This window comes from Mus pahari, chromosome 19 (genome assembly GCF_900095145.1).
Source record: "Mus pahari chromosome 19, PAHARI_EIJ_v1.1, whole genome shotgun sequence".
NCBI lineage: Eukaryota > Metazoa > Chordata > Mammalia > Rodentia > Muridae > Mus > Mus pahari.
Window position 1 is genome coordinate 76,577,393 of NC_034608.1, and position 15,883 is coordinate 76,593,275.

The following is a 15,883-nucleotide window of genomic DNA, read 5'->3' on the forward strand; positions in this document are numbered from 1 at the left end:
TCATCTTCTTTCTGAGCCAGGATGTCACTCTGTAGTCCTGGATGGATGCCCTGAACTTACTATGCATCATCCCATGCTTGCCTTGAACTCACAGCAGTCCCTTTGCCTTAATGTCCCAAATGCTGAGGTTGTAGCTGTGAGCCATCATACAGGCCTTATACTCAACTGTGTGTGTGTGTGTGTGTGTGTGTGTGTGTGTGACAGAGACAGACAGAGACAGAGACAGACAGACAGGGAGAGAGAGGGAGAGGGAGATGGATATGGATATGCATGTGTGTACATGTGTGGCACATACATGTGCTTGTGTGGGCATACATGCAAATACCTTTAGTGGCCAGAGGGTGAGGGTATTGGTATCTTTCCTCCTTATTGACTTGAGGTGGTCTGTTTGTGAACCAGAGGCTTGCGATTTTGGCTAGGATGGCTAGCCAGTGACCTCCTGAAATCTTCTGTCTCCGCCCCTGTGTGGGGTTGCCGGCATGCTTGGACATGCCCAGCGTTTAGCAGGGGGCTGGGGAGGCACAGCGAGTGCTCCTGTCTGTTCAGCCACCTCTGCAGTCACGTCCTGTCTTCTTAGAGGGATGCTACTTTTCTCCGAGCTGCTCAGCACAATGATCTGCTAATTTACGTGTGGTGCAGCTGACTCTGTATGTAGCAGTTCTTGGCGACTGTAGCTGTGCTTTTGCTGCTTTGTGGATTCTTCTGTCTTCCATCCTCATCCACCCTTTCAACCCCCTAACACTAGATAAGGGAGAAAGGGATCCCTGAATCTAATTATTTTCTTTTTTTTTTTTTTTCCTTTGACTACAACTACTATTAAACATTAGCCAACCTTCTCAAATGACCAACAACAACCAACAGCATTCAAACACCAACCAGCAAACTACCTCTTCTCAGGGCCACAGCATTTATTATATACCCCCATAAGTCCCCAAAATTACAAATGTCTCACAGCAGGAGAACCTATCTGGAGCTGGCAAAATCATGCCCCTGCTAGAGTGTGAGGCAAATCATAGTCAGCTGCTGTGGACAATCTGAAGCAACCTGTATCCCACACCTGAGATTAAAACAAAAACACGTTCTTATGATATTTCTGTGTTTTACAAAGCAACCAAAATTCTCTCTACAGGTGTCTTAGTCAGGGTTTCTATTCCTGCACAAACATCATGACCAAGAAGCAGTTTGGGGAGGAAAGGGTTTATTCAGCTTACACTTCCATACTACTGTTGATCACCAAAGGATGCAGAACTGGAACTCAAGCAGGTCAGGAAGCAGGAGCTGATGCAGAGGCCATGGAGGGATGTTCTTTACTAGCTTGCTTCCCCTGGCTTGCTCAGCCTGCTCTCTTATAGAACCCAAGACTACCAGCCCAGAGATGGTCCCACCCACAAGGGGCCCTCCCCCCTTTGATCACTAATTGAGAAAATGCCTTACAGCTTGATCTCGTGGAGGCATTTCCCCAACTGAAGCTCCTTTCTCTGTGATAACTCCAGCCTGTGTCAAGTTGACACAAAACTAGCCAGTACAACAGGGAATGATGTATTGAGTCCTTAAGGTACCTGCCATAGTTATGAGCCACACTGATCTTGAGCTTAGGGAGTGTCTTCCCCTCATGAGAAGCTCGGTATAGCTAGTTGTTTAAGGACCATATGAAGAGCTGGGTGCAGCTCTGTCATCCCAGCACTCAGAAAGCTGGGTCGGGATGGCCAAGAGTTCAAGGTCAGCCTGGTCAAGTCAGGGAGATCTTGTGTCAAATCAAGGTGTAAAAACTATATAAGAAATATAAAATGATAGTCAGATGTGGTTGAATATGCTTTTAATACCAACCCTCAGGAGGCAGAGGCAGATCTGTGAGGGTTCATGCTATCCTTGTTTTCATACTAAATTCCAGACCAACTATGACTATATAGTGAGATCCTGTCTCAAAAACAACACACACACACACACACACACACACACACACACACACACACAATTAAGAATGATTTACATTAGTGGATATAATAATGATTCAGCCCCAAATCTTAGAATGATAATGAATAATTACAGTTAATCATAAAATGATAAAATCATAAAAATCAGTAACACCATAGATTTTTGTTTCACAAGAAATGCGGGTTTTTTTGTTTTTTCTTGTTTTGTGTTTTGTTTTTGTTTTGTTTTTTGTGGTGCTGGATCAAGCTCAGGGTCTCCAGCCAGGTGCCAGACAAGTATTTTCCCACTGAGCTTCCTCAGCCTGGACTGCACTGGTCTTAGAAAAGAGCATTTGCTTGAGAATAGAAATGAAGACACAGAACTGATTGCAGTATAGATAGAATTCCTTTTGCCTTGAATCTTTGTGGGGAATAATAGGCTATTTCTATATACTGGATTCATGCTGTTTTTATTTGCCATTATTAAAATGTTCTTAATATTTCATTTTAAAAAGTAATGTTTTAAGCTGGGCGTGGTGGTGCACGCCTTTAATCCCAGCACTTGGGAGGCAGAGGCAGGCAGATTTCTGAGTTCAAGGCCAGTCTGGTCTACAGAGTGAGTTCCAGGACAGCCAGGGCTACACAGAGAAACCCTGCCTTGAAAAAAACAAAAACAAAACAAAACAAAAAAAGTAATGTTTTGGCTAGTTGCTGGGGATACACACCTTTTATTTCAGCACTTGGGAAGCAGACGCAGGTGAATCTCTGAGTTCAGGACAGCCAAAGATATACTCTCGAAAAACAAACAAACAAACAAACAAACAAACAAACAAAAAAGTGCCTATAATCTCAGCTACTTGAGCAGTTAAGGAAGAAAGAATATAGCAAATTCAAGGGCAGCCTGGGTTACACAGTGCAAGGACAGCCTGGGAAAGTTAGCAAGACTTTTTCAAAATAATTAATACATTTTAAAACGGACTGGTGATGAGGTAGAGTGCTTGCCCAGCATGAACAAGGCTCCAGGTTCAGTCCTTAGCACTTCAGATGAGAACAGAACAAAAACACAGTAATCCAGGATTTGTCTAACTACAGTTTTGAAGCAGAACATTATCTAAATGGAGATTTAATTATATATTGAAGGTCAATTCAAACATATGAATAAGCTGTACTAATAAATTCAGAATAACTGTCATGAATTAAAAGCTGTGTACTAAATACGGAGCCCTTTATCTCTGGCCCACTCCTCTCTTTATTCAGTTTATTAGCCTTTGGAGTTTTCAGTTCTGGGATTTCAGTTCTGGGCTTTGGGCCTGCCTGCCGGGTCAGTGCTGTACTGTGCGTTCCGTGCAGCGTGCTTCAGGATGAGAGTGTGTGCCATCAGTGCCCACTGTCCTGCTGAACGAATGGCCCGCTAAGGGTGAGCCATGGTGACTGGGGAGTGTTCAGGTGTTAGCATTCTTAGTCGTGGTAGGAGATGCAGCACGCAGGCAGGCTGTTTCACAGGGGACGAGTCTGGATAGAAGAGTTTGTACCTAGAGAGCAGGTAGCTTCCTTAGGGTCTGACTTGTGTGTCCTTGACCACCTACACGTGTGCAGACTTGAGTTCCCTTTGCTGGACACACCATGTTCTGGAGTCATCAGTGAGCCTGGCTTGTTGCGTAATTAAGAAGGAAGCAATGAGAAAGGAGCCGGGTATGCTGGCACTGAGCTGTAGTCCTCACACTTGGGGTCGAGGGTATAGGAGGTCAAAGATGTTGCCAACTACATAGTGAGCTTGGAACTAGCCTGGGCTACATGAGCAAAAGCTCAAAACAACAAGGATGACTGTGTTACCAATAGGATTGTCCTTAAGTGTGTATGTTCACACTTTAAACTGTGCCCCCAACTGTCTCAGGCTGGAATATGCGGTGAGCTGGGGAAAGGTTAGATAACCCATCACGGGTCTGCTCCCTACTCTCACAGACCTGTAGAATTTTCACCTTAACACTTGAGCGAATTCTTAAACAGAAGACTTATTTATGGCTGCCACCCTCCTAGCAGCTCATTGTCCAGCCATGGTTAGTAATTGAAAGAAAAGGTTGGGGCTGAAGCCATAGTATTCAGTTTTTATGCTCAGGTTTTAAAATATGTGCTCTTTTTATATTTTTATTCATATTCAGTTTATGAGGAACTATGCCAGTTTTTTACAGATATGATTATATGTTGCAAATTTGGGGGATAATTTATGCAGAGAAGTGGAGCTAATTTACATGTATCTATTACCCAGAATAATGAAAGAAGACAGATTATTGTGGTTCAAGAATTGTTACCTAGTATTATGGGAACTGTTGTAGAGATTTTTAAATCCCAATCCAGGTTTCTACCCCATCTTTGACCATTTAGTTTTCAGATAAAAGACACATAACCTTTATATTTACAATAAGCCTTAGTCAGCACTAGGGCTGGGCAGATATCTACCCTCTATGCTATTAAAATCTACTTCCTATCAGTAACCTTGAGTTATTACTTACCATGTTTTATCTGGGCTGCTCTTAACTCCAGTTGGCCAGCCCTCAGGGCCATGTTTTCTTGACTCCTAACCCATGGTGACTTGTCCTCCTCACCTCTCTCTCTCCTGGTTTCCCTCCACACACACACACCCCAAAACTGGGAACCCTAAAACTGGCCTGTGCCTCTCTGTCCAGCTATTGGCTATCAGTATCTTTATTTACCAAACAGAAAAACAACATGGGGGCAAGGTCACATAGCTTCACTTGGCACTACATGTGGGTGTGGTGTGAACTCTCTCTGGGGCAAGCAGATCTTGGGGGCTACACTTAGCATTACAATACAAACAGCATCAGGCCAACCCACTACAGGCAACATCTGATCAAGCTTTGTGAGTGGGAATTAGTGTGAATTATGAAATGATACTATGCTCCTGCTTGACAAAAATACATAAATAAAGTATTTAATAGCTAACATTTAAAAAATTTTTTTGTCTTTGAACTACATCATAAGCTCCTGAACCCAGAGCGCATGCTGTGCCTTCATTTGTTGTGCAGTTAAATGTACTGCACTTTCCTGATATCTCTATCTTGCTGCTCCACAAGTTACGCATGAGGCATGCATAGATTAAGTCTTTCATGACTCAGGATTTGCAGCTGTTGCATGTTGTAGTTGCAGTTGGTATTGATGCTGACCCTTGGTACATATGCAGGCATGTTATTTCTTGACAGGATTCTCTTTGCTGGCTATCCCAGTGACTATGGTGTTTATTTATTTTTACAGCTGAATTTTCAGTGCTAAGCCAATTATCCTTTTTCTCTTAGGCAACTTGCCTTAAGTTTGAATAGTTACCACCAATGTAATTTTGAATTCTTGGATCAGTAATCTCAAGAAGATGCTAACATTCTGCCTCTGGTTTACCAAGCCTGCCCATTTACTTACCAATTGACAAGGCCCCAGTAAACTGAGGAGAGGCTGTTGGGGCAGGGGGAAAGATTTATTAGCAAAGAAGACAAGACGTTGGATTCCCCAAAGGCCATCTCAACCCTACTGCTAACCACCTTTATTTTTTTTTTAATAATGATTTTATTTGTACCTTGCGAATATTTTAATCATATTCTTTCCCTTCCCCCAACTCCTTCCAGATACTCATCCACTTCCCTACCCACACAACTTCACGTTCTTTCCCTTCCGTAAGACAGACAAATGAACCCCACACCACCGCCAACAAAAACACCTGGAGCCCAGTTTGCGTCGCATGGCTACTCCTGAGCACTGAGCATGCCATGTCATTCAGTTGGTATGCCTAGTGCTACTTTATCAAAGAAAACTGATTTTCATTTCCCGAAAGCTATCAATTATGAATAGCTTCTTGGCTAGGATTGGACTTTTCCCCCCACTTCTCCACTTCTGTGCTTGGATTTTTGTCTGGCTTGAGCTTGCGCAGGTCAAGGGCATGTTGTCAATTTCTGTGACTTCATTTGTACATCTTCCCTCATGTATCTAACAGATGTTGTCTCCTAGAAGTCATTCACCACCTCTGGCTCTTACAGTCCTTCTGCACAAATCCCCAGGCCTTAAGCCCAGGGGCGTGGTATAGACATCTCATTTAGAGCTAAGCATTCCACAGACTTGTATTCTGCATATTGATCAGTTGTGGGGTTTTGTGTTAGTCACCATCTCTAGCAAGAAGAAACTTCTCTGATGAGGATTGAAGAATGCCTCAGTCTATGGGGATAGCAGTATGTCATCAGGATCCCTTTTATCCCAATGCTCATTTAGCACACAGTGTGTCTCAGCCTTTCTAATGCCGTGACCTTAATACAGTTCCCCATGTTGTGGTGACCCCAATGATAAAACATTTCCGTTAATATGTCATTTTGCTACTCTTATGAATCAAAGTGTAAATATGTTTTGTTGATACAGGTTAGCCAAAGGGGTGTCTCAGCTCACAAGCTGGGAAGTGCCGATTTAGCAGAATGATGGTAGTAGACTTTGCCCTAAGTCTCATTGTTTATCTAGCTCAGAGTGGCTTTGCTTCATGGACCATGTCATTTATGGGTTCCTGTTCGAAAAAAAGGCCTTAACTCCAGTTTTAAAAACATGTTTGGTTACCCCCATAACATTTGTGCCGCTGTTGCTTCAATGGGCATATCTTGCAGGCAGTTCACTTACTGTAACTCACAGGGTTCATAGTGAGGTGATATGGATGATTATGTTTCTCCCTTGCTAGCATCTGTAGCACCTTCCAGTACTGTGATCACTAGCCAGTAAGGGTGAATCTTCCATTTGATTTTTCCATGTTTGATGATATAAGTATGTGGCAGAGACTGTACTCATGAAGTATCCAAAAGGCCCACTGTTCTGAGGGACAATTGTGACTAAATTTATTAACTTCTTCAGGCTCTTTGGCAGCACAACCATCCTTAGAGTCAGCTGAGCATGGAAGGAACTAGGACGTGAACTCACCTCAGAAGATGGCTGTTGAGCCATGACCAGTTACATGCAAGACTTGAGAAACCCACATTTCTAATTTTTTAACATTTATATATTTGTTTATTATTTATGTACGTGCATAAAGGTCAGAGACCATTGGTGGGAGTTTGTTTTCTCCTTCTACGAGGTAGATCACAGAGGTCTCAGGTCATCAGGCTTAGTGGTGGGTGTCTACCTGCTGAACCGTCTGGCCTCAAAATTCAGATTTCTGATTTAGAAGAGATTGGCAGCACTCAAGAATTTCCATTTCCAGCAAGTTCCCAGTAGCTAGTCTAGAGAGAACTAATCTCAAGACCTGGCCTACAGGCTTCTCAAAAGAAGGAATTAGGTGAATGCCCATCATTTATAGTGCAATGAGAAAACTCTCTAATCAGATGAAATGTCAACATAAAGAACAGATCTGAGGATGTGAGGAGGAATCCCAGCGGGTCCCATGCCTTGAACAGCACAGGGTTGCAATTGGTGCTTCTGGTTTTATTTGCTTGCCCGGCTGGTTCTAAGAGTTAGTAAGCAGACAGCCGTCCTGCACACCTCCCCTGTCCACTCAAGGCTGAGCCTCAGTGCTACTCAGAAGAGGTTCGTTCTCTCCATGTATATGGTGTATACGTGCTGTGGGTACACTCGCCGATGCAGGTACGTGAGGAGGGCAGAGGATGATGTCAGGATGTCTTCCCCAGTCGCTCCCCTCCTCATTTTGTGAGACAAGACCTCTCCTCTGAATCCAGAGTTTGCTGCTTTGATTGGCCTGGCTGGCCAGTGAGCCCCAGGAGTCTGGCCCCTCAGGCCCAGTTTCCGAGGGAGGCGCTGGGCATATGGACTCAAGGCTTTGTATACAGCAAACACTTTACCCAGACAGCCACCTTCCTATCCCCCGGAAGGAATTGAAAACACAATTAAGTTTCTAAGACAGGATATTTTTAGAAAGGAGGTTGTCTGGGTGGGCCTGATTTATTCAGGTACTCCTTTAAAAGGGAATGGACCCTTCCAGAGCAAAAGAGAGTCCAAGAAGGAGAGGGTCTGGCATGCAGGGAATCTCATGTCTGGCTTTGAAGATGGAGGGGAAGAAATTCCTTTGGCCTTGGAGAGAGGAGAGCAGCCCCTGGCTGACAGAATGCGCCCTCTTTCCCAGAATGTCAAGGAACTTTTGAATTCTGTCATAGCCACTAAGGCATCAGGTAAGATTGTGGCCTGTGACACAGTGAACTGGGACTCACCATCTCACGCCCAACTGCTGACATACCCAACTCAGGCAGTACAGAAATCTGCTGGCTCCTTATAGCAGCGATAGAACACAACATCACAAAGGGCCAACTGCCGTCTGTTAAATATTTATTTATTGATGTTAAGTCCACATTACAACAGCACAACAATCCAAAGTACGATACTACCTTTTTTTTTGTTTTTGTTTTTATTTTTTCATAAATACAACATAAAAGGTGGCAAAAGAATGCAAGTTAATCCCAAGCCCAGCAAATTAGAAAAAAAAAAAGTCACATTCAGAAAAATTTGGCAATTATGATAAGATATAGGCCGCAATTCTACACAGAGATAGGTCCATGAGACCCTGCATGGCAATTTAAATCCCCCATTAGCAATGTGTATGTGGTCAAAGAGACTTGTACCACACTGCACAGGAACATCTGCCACCCAGTGTTCAAGCCTGCTAAAACTTGTTTGGTTGGTGCTCTTACAAAAGTAGAAAGCTGTACAAGTGAGGCAGTAATACAAAATATACGGGGTGCTTACAGATATAAAATCGTTTTAAGAAGTACTATGTATGACTTGAGTAACGGAGCTAAGAAGTCCAACACCTTTATAAATAATGAACAATAGATATGTTTTGCATGAGGAACAAACACAGTGTTTTCTTTTCATAGCAGAGTACCTTTAAAGCCTCATGGTTTATACTATCAGGCCAAATTATTTTCTCTCACTTAAAAAAAAAAATTGGTTCCGACTTAAAGTCATCAAGTCTGGTCAGAATCAACTCAGTTAAAGCTGATGCAGAATCGTGCATTCAAAAAGCAGTCTTTGCAGCTGGCCTTACAGATGCTCAGAGCCCGGGATCCCCCTAGGGCTGGGTTTCATGGAGCCAGGGGATGACGGGAACTAGGAACTTCCACTTGGCACCTACCTCTAGTGCCAATGGAAAAGAAGTTCACTGTCACACAAGCTTGTTCTTGTCTCTCAAGTCTCCTTTTCCCTCAGGCAGACTAGACCCTTCTGGCCACTTCTCAGATGCCCCCCCCCACCCCCCCGCCACCTCTACCATGTCCAACTTACTCTACACACTAACATCTTCAACTACTACACACATCAGCTACATGGAAGTCTCTACCATGCATGTGCTCCACACCTCCTGGTGTCCCCCCTAGAGTCCTTGACAGGTTAACAGCAGTGTTTTCTACACCTACGTTTTCAAGGTTTAGAGGAAAACCAAAGAAGAGCCTGGCCTGGCCCTGATGTTTCACCTAAATGGATCTGAGATCCCCATGTGAGTAGCAGCTCCTTCCATCCGTCTTTCTGCGCCTTTCAAACCTGCCTTCTCCAAATGCTACATGTCTTGGTCATGGTTTGGATGCCTCTTGTGGAGTGGAGTGTAATATATGTCTGCTTTCTCCAGAAGCCTTTATTAACTTTAAGGTAATCTTTTATTCACCACAGATTGTGAGCAAGCTTCCTGATAAGATAACAGACAAGGAAAACTCCTGATATGAACGGAATTTAAGGCAAGGATTTTCCTCTTTCCAATATACCATAAGCAGTTTGCAAAGACAAGGCATTCCCTCGGCTGTCTCCCCGCTTCCCTTTTCATCCCTCCATAGTGCACGTGGTTCACTGGGGCCATCTGTAGACGCTGCGCTTCGAAGTCATCGGATCTGTCAAACATTCACACTGCCATGCTATAGCACCTATCGCTTGCATTTAAAGGCACTTAGATAACATCAATAGTGGATACCTTTGAACGGTTGGTTTCTTTTGGCATTTTGGCGTTACAGACCATTTTAATCACAGCAGTTCCAAAAGTCTTAACTTGGACAATAAATGTGAATTTTCTGTGCAATGTGTACATTTCTAGAAGCATCACCTACTTAGACTCTCTATTAAGTAAGAAAAATATGATTTTGGTGGGTTTTTTTTTTTTTTCAATTTCCTAAGTCAAAAATATACTTCTGCCCTTGCCATAATGCGACAGAGGAGCAGGCTGGTGGAAGTGATGGCGTTCAGTTTTCAGCTTCACAGGTCTTCACTTTCTACCAAGCCGCTGTTCAGAGTCAGGTGAGATGGGCTGGCTTCAGGTTGGAAAGCGGCTTTGATGTCTAGTCCCTGGTCCGAAAGTGCTGCGTAGCGACTGGCCGAGGGCCGTACTTTTTTTGGCTTGGTGGTCTGTGGCTGCTGGTGCCACTGGGCTACAGAGAAAGAGAACAAATGAAGATTTTTTAGCACAGATATGCTTGGGAATCCCTTAGAGGCTTAGGTAAATGCAGACTGTCTTGTGGACAGAGCCTGCTGGCTTACACCTAATTTCAGCACTCGGGAGGCTGAGGCAGGAGGGTACTGCAAGTTTGACGGCAGCTTGGGGTGCACGGTGAGTTATAGGCCAGTCTGCGATGCAGAGCAATAACCTGTCTCTAAAACCAAAGAAGCGCGCACACAAAACGGTCTTTTGATATATATCAGGGACATACAATTTTTAAAAAACTTTATTTTTTTATATATGTGAGTATTTTGCCTGCATATAGGCATGTGCACTGAGCATGTTCCTGATGACTCTGTGTGTGTGTGTGTGTATAGGTATATATATATATTATGTGTATGTACATTGACTATATTCCTATTGCCTCTCTCTGTGTGTATGTGTGTTTGCCTGTATGTATGTATACTGAGTATGTTCTTGGTGCCTGGGAAGCCAGGAGAAGGTGCCAGATTACCCTGGTATTAGACAGCTAAGAGCTGCCATGTGGGAGCTGGGAACTGAGCCCGAGTCTTCTGCTAGACCAGGAAGTGCTCTTAACTGCTGGGCTACCTCTAAGGTGCCCCACATATGCATTCTTTGTTTAAGAATGAACAGCCATGGTAGAGATGTGGATAATGTGGAGGCACTTCTGCATTTTACTTACAGGTATCCCAAGTCACTGTCTGCAATGTGCCTGTGGAACTGTGAAGCCAGGCAACACAGAAAGTCTTGTTCTTCTGGTAACTGCAGATCGGAAGGCCCCAAAAGAGTTGATAAGCTTCCTGTATCTGACCTAGCTTCCTTCCTTTTTCTTTAATAATAATCATAGTTAGGAAGTCTAGATAGATTTTAACATTAATAAACAGAAGAGAACCAGAGATCTGAGAAAGTTTCAAAAGACTATTACTTTCTCAAGCAGAGGTGAACCTTGGAATTAAAAACAAATATTTTCTAGTGTTTTTTTAATTTATTTTTATATCAATGGGTCATATAATTCTGTTGTAGTCCTGAAATTGAGTTGGTAGGGTTTATTTTTTAATTTAGGATGCATGTATACAAACACACATACACACATTCAAGAGTCTACTGCCAAGAGCTGCTAAAGATGTTTTAATGAGGAAAGCGCTTAGCTATGTAAGTACACATTCCAGAATCAAGGTATATACATGTTAAAACTACCCCAAGACATGGAAATAATTATGATTCGGGAAGAAATGGTTAGAGACAGTCACTTGCAGAATACACAAATAAGAAAATGTAAAAGATGCGTATGCCTTTATGTTAACCCCTACGATGCTGACGTGAGAAAGGCACAGCTGACCAGCCAACCTAAGAAACCAACATGCACATCTCGCTAATCAATCAAAGACCCTGGCGATACTTGGGTATTTGTTCTCCTGGAAGAGTTTCACTATTAATGTCGGGAAACTACAAACAGAAAGAGAAAGAGTAATGTGAATTTTTTTGGCAAATAAAATCCTGGCGTATCAACTTAGAAATGTAAAGCTTAGAGTAATGAGATCTATCACTCTGCCATCTAATTCTTAACCATTCAGTTTGTGAAATGCACCGAGGTGAAATGAGGCGCACTCACTGTAGACATCCAGCCGGGCAGTGCAAGACACAATGCCTGCTTCGTTCTTGGCGGACACCGTGTACCACCCAGCGTCTTCCTTTGTGGCTCCCTGGATGAGCAGGCAGATGTAGCCATGATTATCCTGGTGCATGCTGTGGAAAAAGATAAAGTCATTAGGGCTCTACATTTTTAAAAAGTGGCTTTGGACATGAAGCATCATTTTTAATTAGGTCATTAGAAACGGAATTGTGCGAGCAGCAGATAATAGGATCATACTTATTCTAGAGAGGCAGCTAGCCCCATTAAGTTAATGGGAGAGTGGAGCAGACCTCAAGAGGGCGAATAAATCCATGCACTAACTCCTAAGGGAAGAACTGCCTTTACAAAACCGCCCACTGGGCCGCCAGCACGGGAGCAAATGAATCCATCCTTTCTTTCCAATATTTCAAAAATGCAGCTAGGTTAAGTCAGAATCTGCTTTGTCACCTACCAAAATTGCTCTCTTCCAAAGTCTAAGCCTACATTTGGACGAAGTGCGCCTCTTGTCTTGCACATCAGCGGTGATAACGTACGTGGCTTTTACGCTCACCGATTTGCATACGGTATCTGATGTATCTCTTCAGCTAGCACCAGGACTGTGCAAGTTCTGGGGTAGACGAAGCCACCGTGCAGTCTTACCTTACTCGTTCAGTGCTGTGAGTGAGAGATTCATTTTCTTTTTTCCAAAATATCTGAGGTGGCGGCACTCCGGAGACTCGGCATTCCAGCCGCACTGGGTAACCGTCGGCAACCCCCGTGTTCTGTAGCTTCTCCATAAACACAGGGGCTTTGTGTGCTTCCTTAGCTAAGGGAACACGAGAGGAATGATCTGTTAGCGGCTTGCCCAAGGGTCATTGCAAGGAACTTGGGAGCTTTAGAAAGATTGAGTAGCTCTTTTAGGATACTGTTTTCACGTCGGGTGGTAAGAGGTTAGCCCTCCCCTCAAGCAAAGGTCTGCACGCTTCATTCCACTCACGTTATTTCCTCAATTAATTCAAGACTGATAGGCCCACATAGTGCCCGGCCATCTGCTCCTCAGAATGCCTGCCTGACAGGCCTCAGAGATTCGGAGTCATTGCTAGCATCTAATTAAGTCAACAGGCGCGGCACAGGCCTTACCTACGGCTGCCACCTAGTGGTGCCGAATATTTCGGCACCAGGATTCCCTGGCTGCCACCTGAAATGCTTATTTTTTTTTTTTGAAGATTTAAAATTTGGAACTCATAACGTCATTACTTGGTGACAGAATTCATTTCTTTGTCCACTAACTTGTTTCGGCAGCGAGAAAGGAATCACAGGCCACCTACCAGCAACCACGAGCTCCAGGTTAAACGAGTTCTGTCCTGCTCTGTTGGTGGCAATGCATGTGTAGATGCCAGCGTCCCGGGACGTGACTGGCTCTATAATGAGGGAGTGGACCCCATTCTCACGGACCAGCATCTTGTGAGCACCGTCGGGGCGGATGGGCTTTCCGTCGAGTTGCCAGCTGAGATCTGGGGTTGGTAACCCACTGACCTAAACCAGAAACGAGACACGCATGAACTCCTCCAATAGTAAAACCATCAAATCGCCAAGAGTTATGGATCCAGAGTCAGTTCGTCCTTCGGTAGCACAGACGATGGCTTTTCCACGTTACTCTCTTGTTTAAAACCTTCCCGTGGCTCCCATGAGCACTGAGAGGTTCACTTCTAAACACCTCTTCTAGAACATTGCAGAGTAAGTAAAACAGGGATTAAAACCTATTTCTGTCATCTTCTTACCTCACCTAAGACTACAAACATTCCCAGGTGACGATGGCACCGAGCTCTGAGCTCTTTGGAAGCAGGGTAGGTGTAACCTTTATAACAATGACACTCAGCTGGAAAGCTCCCCATCAAGGACTGGACATCACCATGGAGATGGTAGTTAATGCATTCATTAGCACACAGACCTATTATTATTTTATAATCCTTGAAAGTGGATAACAAGAGCAATTTGAAATTGCCCAGAAAGTCAGACAAATTAGCATTACAATGGAGACATCCCAAACCTTAAGAGCTTGGCAGTTGGGTTGAACAGAGCAGACAAAAGCACATTCAATTGCTAGTAGCCCCTTGCATTGCTAAAGAAAGGGGCAATGACCATCTGCTGGCTTTGTATAGGGCTGCCCTTGATCTTAGGGTAGAAGAGAAGTGAGGGAGACTTGATATCCCTCCTTCCTCCTACTCTACTAGTGGGAAATGATTAGCCTGCTACCCAAAGATTATTGGATCATAAAACAATCATAAAACGATTGGATTATGAAACGGCTCCTTTGACTGAATCAGCCAGAGAACCCATACAGTTCATCCTGCCCCATGGTAAGTACTCAATTCCTGCTACCAACAAGGTGTCTCGGACACGTGTAGTCACATCTGGAGAATGGAAGGGGAAAAAGTGCAATTAAATCTTGGGTTAAAGGGGTGGGATTTTGAAAGAGCAGTAGTTAGGAAGTGGTTTCTCCTCATGTACCCTCTCCCTGTGGGAAGACACTAGAAGTGGTACAGAAATATCAGAGTAGATAGATAGTCCTGACTGGGCTCCAGGTCCTGGGGAGTTTATAGTTTGTTCCCACTTTTCTGGGTTTGATAAGCAGAATTTGTGGGCAAGCAGGATTTGTGGCCCTACGGCAGGAAGGTTTTGACCGGGTCCTTTCAAAACAGGAAGTTCTCAGAAGAGCTGTTCCAGGTGGCAGCATTAGTTATTCAAGCCAAGGGAGCATGCCCTATTCTCGGCACTGCGGAGCGTGCCCTGTTCTCCCAGAGAGGAGAGTATAGCACACAGTACAGTATCAGGAACTGAAGGTCACCACAGGTTGGCCACCGTCGGAGCAATCCGTGCTCTTGATCCATGTGCAGATGCAGAGAGAAGAGCACACTTGTTATCTATCATGAAGGGTTCCCGCCGCGCAGGCTCCCTGCTGAGTGAAGGATAGAGCCAGCGGCAAATGTACTGCAGGGGCTGGGACGGGAGGGCTCTGTTCAGTGTTTGACTTATTACGACTTTTTCCTCTTACAAATCTTAAATACACTGAAATTTTCCTTCGATGTAAGTAGCAGTGTGGCGTGTCTGTCCATATGGCTGGACACCTGTTTCCTTCCTTCTTGTAGCCCAGGCTGGTGTCGAACTTATTATGTAGCTAAGAATGCTGCTGGCCTTGTGATCCTCCTGTTTCTACCTACTCCATGCCAGGATTACGGGCTTGTGCTACCATACCCACTGGCTTCCCTATTTTCTTTATATCGTTATAGTGAATTCAACTAGTGATTGTTTTAATTCTCAATATCCTTTTAATGGCAGAGGAGAAAGGACGTCTGTGTTGCTGTTTAGAGTATCAGAGTGCTACATATCAGCCACACCCACTCTTGCTACATGCCTAATCTCAGACTTGCTCTAATTGTACTCCTATATAATGCAGCGTACATTTAAAAAAATTCACATTTTCCTTACGTTTCTTTCCCTTCCGTGTTTTTCTGAAACAGGGCCCGTCTGTGTAATGCTAACTGGCTTATGTTTCTCTGTGTGTATCAGGCTGGCCTGGGTCTCTGCCATCTGAGGGCTGGCCGTAAGGGTTTGTGCACCACACCTGGCCTACAATTCTGTTTTTCAACCTACAGTTAATAACAACCTCAGGATATATCATCATCTTCTTTGTTGACTGGATATGCCATTCTATAGGTTATATTTGTGAATTAATGTAAAACTTAAAAGTGATCATTTAGAAAATGGGCAAGCAAAAACTTTAGTTTGTATATTTTGCATCCATGATGCCCTAGACTATGCACATATCGTGGAATGATGACATTGAGCCAAGTAGTACATCCACTGTCTTGTGTGCTGATATCTCTCTCTCTCTCTCTCTCTCTCTCTCTCTCTCTCTCTCTCTCTCTCTCTCTC

General features: G+C 43.9%; 1 protein-coding gene across 4 annotated transcripts in view; it reads right to left on the bottom strand.

Annotated features, from left to right (window-relative positions):
* Window positions 1-8,213: 8,213 nt before the first annotated feature.
* The window catches only part of Palld (palladin, cytoskeletal associated protein), a 383,084-nt gene continuing 375,414 nt past the window's right edge, over window positions 8,214-15,883 (bottom strand). For all 4 annotated transcript variants that reach the window (XM_021219923.2, XM_021219925.1, XM_021219926.2 and 1 more), the window contains 4 exons: window positions 13,276-13,483; window positions 12,608-12,773; window positions 11,948-12,081; window positions 8,214-10,306 (listed from right to left, as the gene is read on the bottom strand). In XM_021219923.2, the coding sequence (XP_021075582.1) occupies window positions 10,134-10,306; window positions 11,948-12,081; window positions 12,608-12,773; window positions 13,276-13,483 (681 nt within the window). In that variant the 3' untranslated portion in view covers window positions 8,214-10,133. The remainder of the gene's footprint in view (window positions 10,307-11,947; window positions 12,082-12,607; window positions 12,774-13,275; window positions 13,484-15,883) is intronic.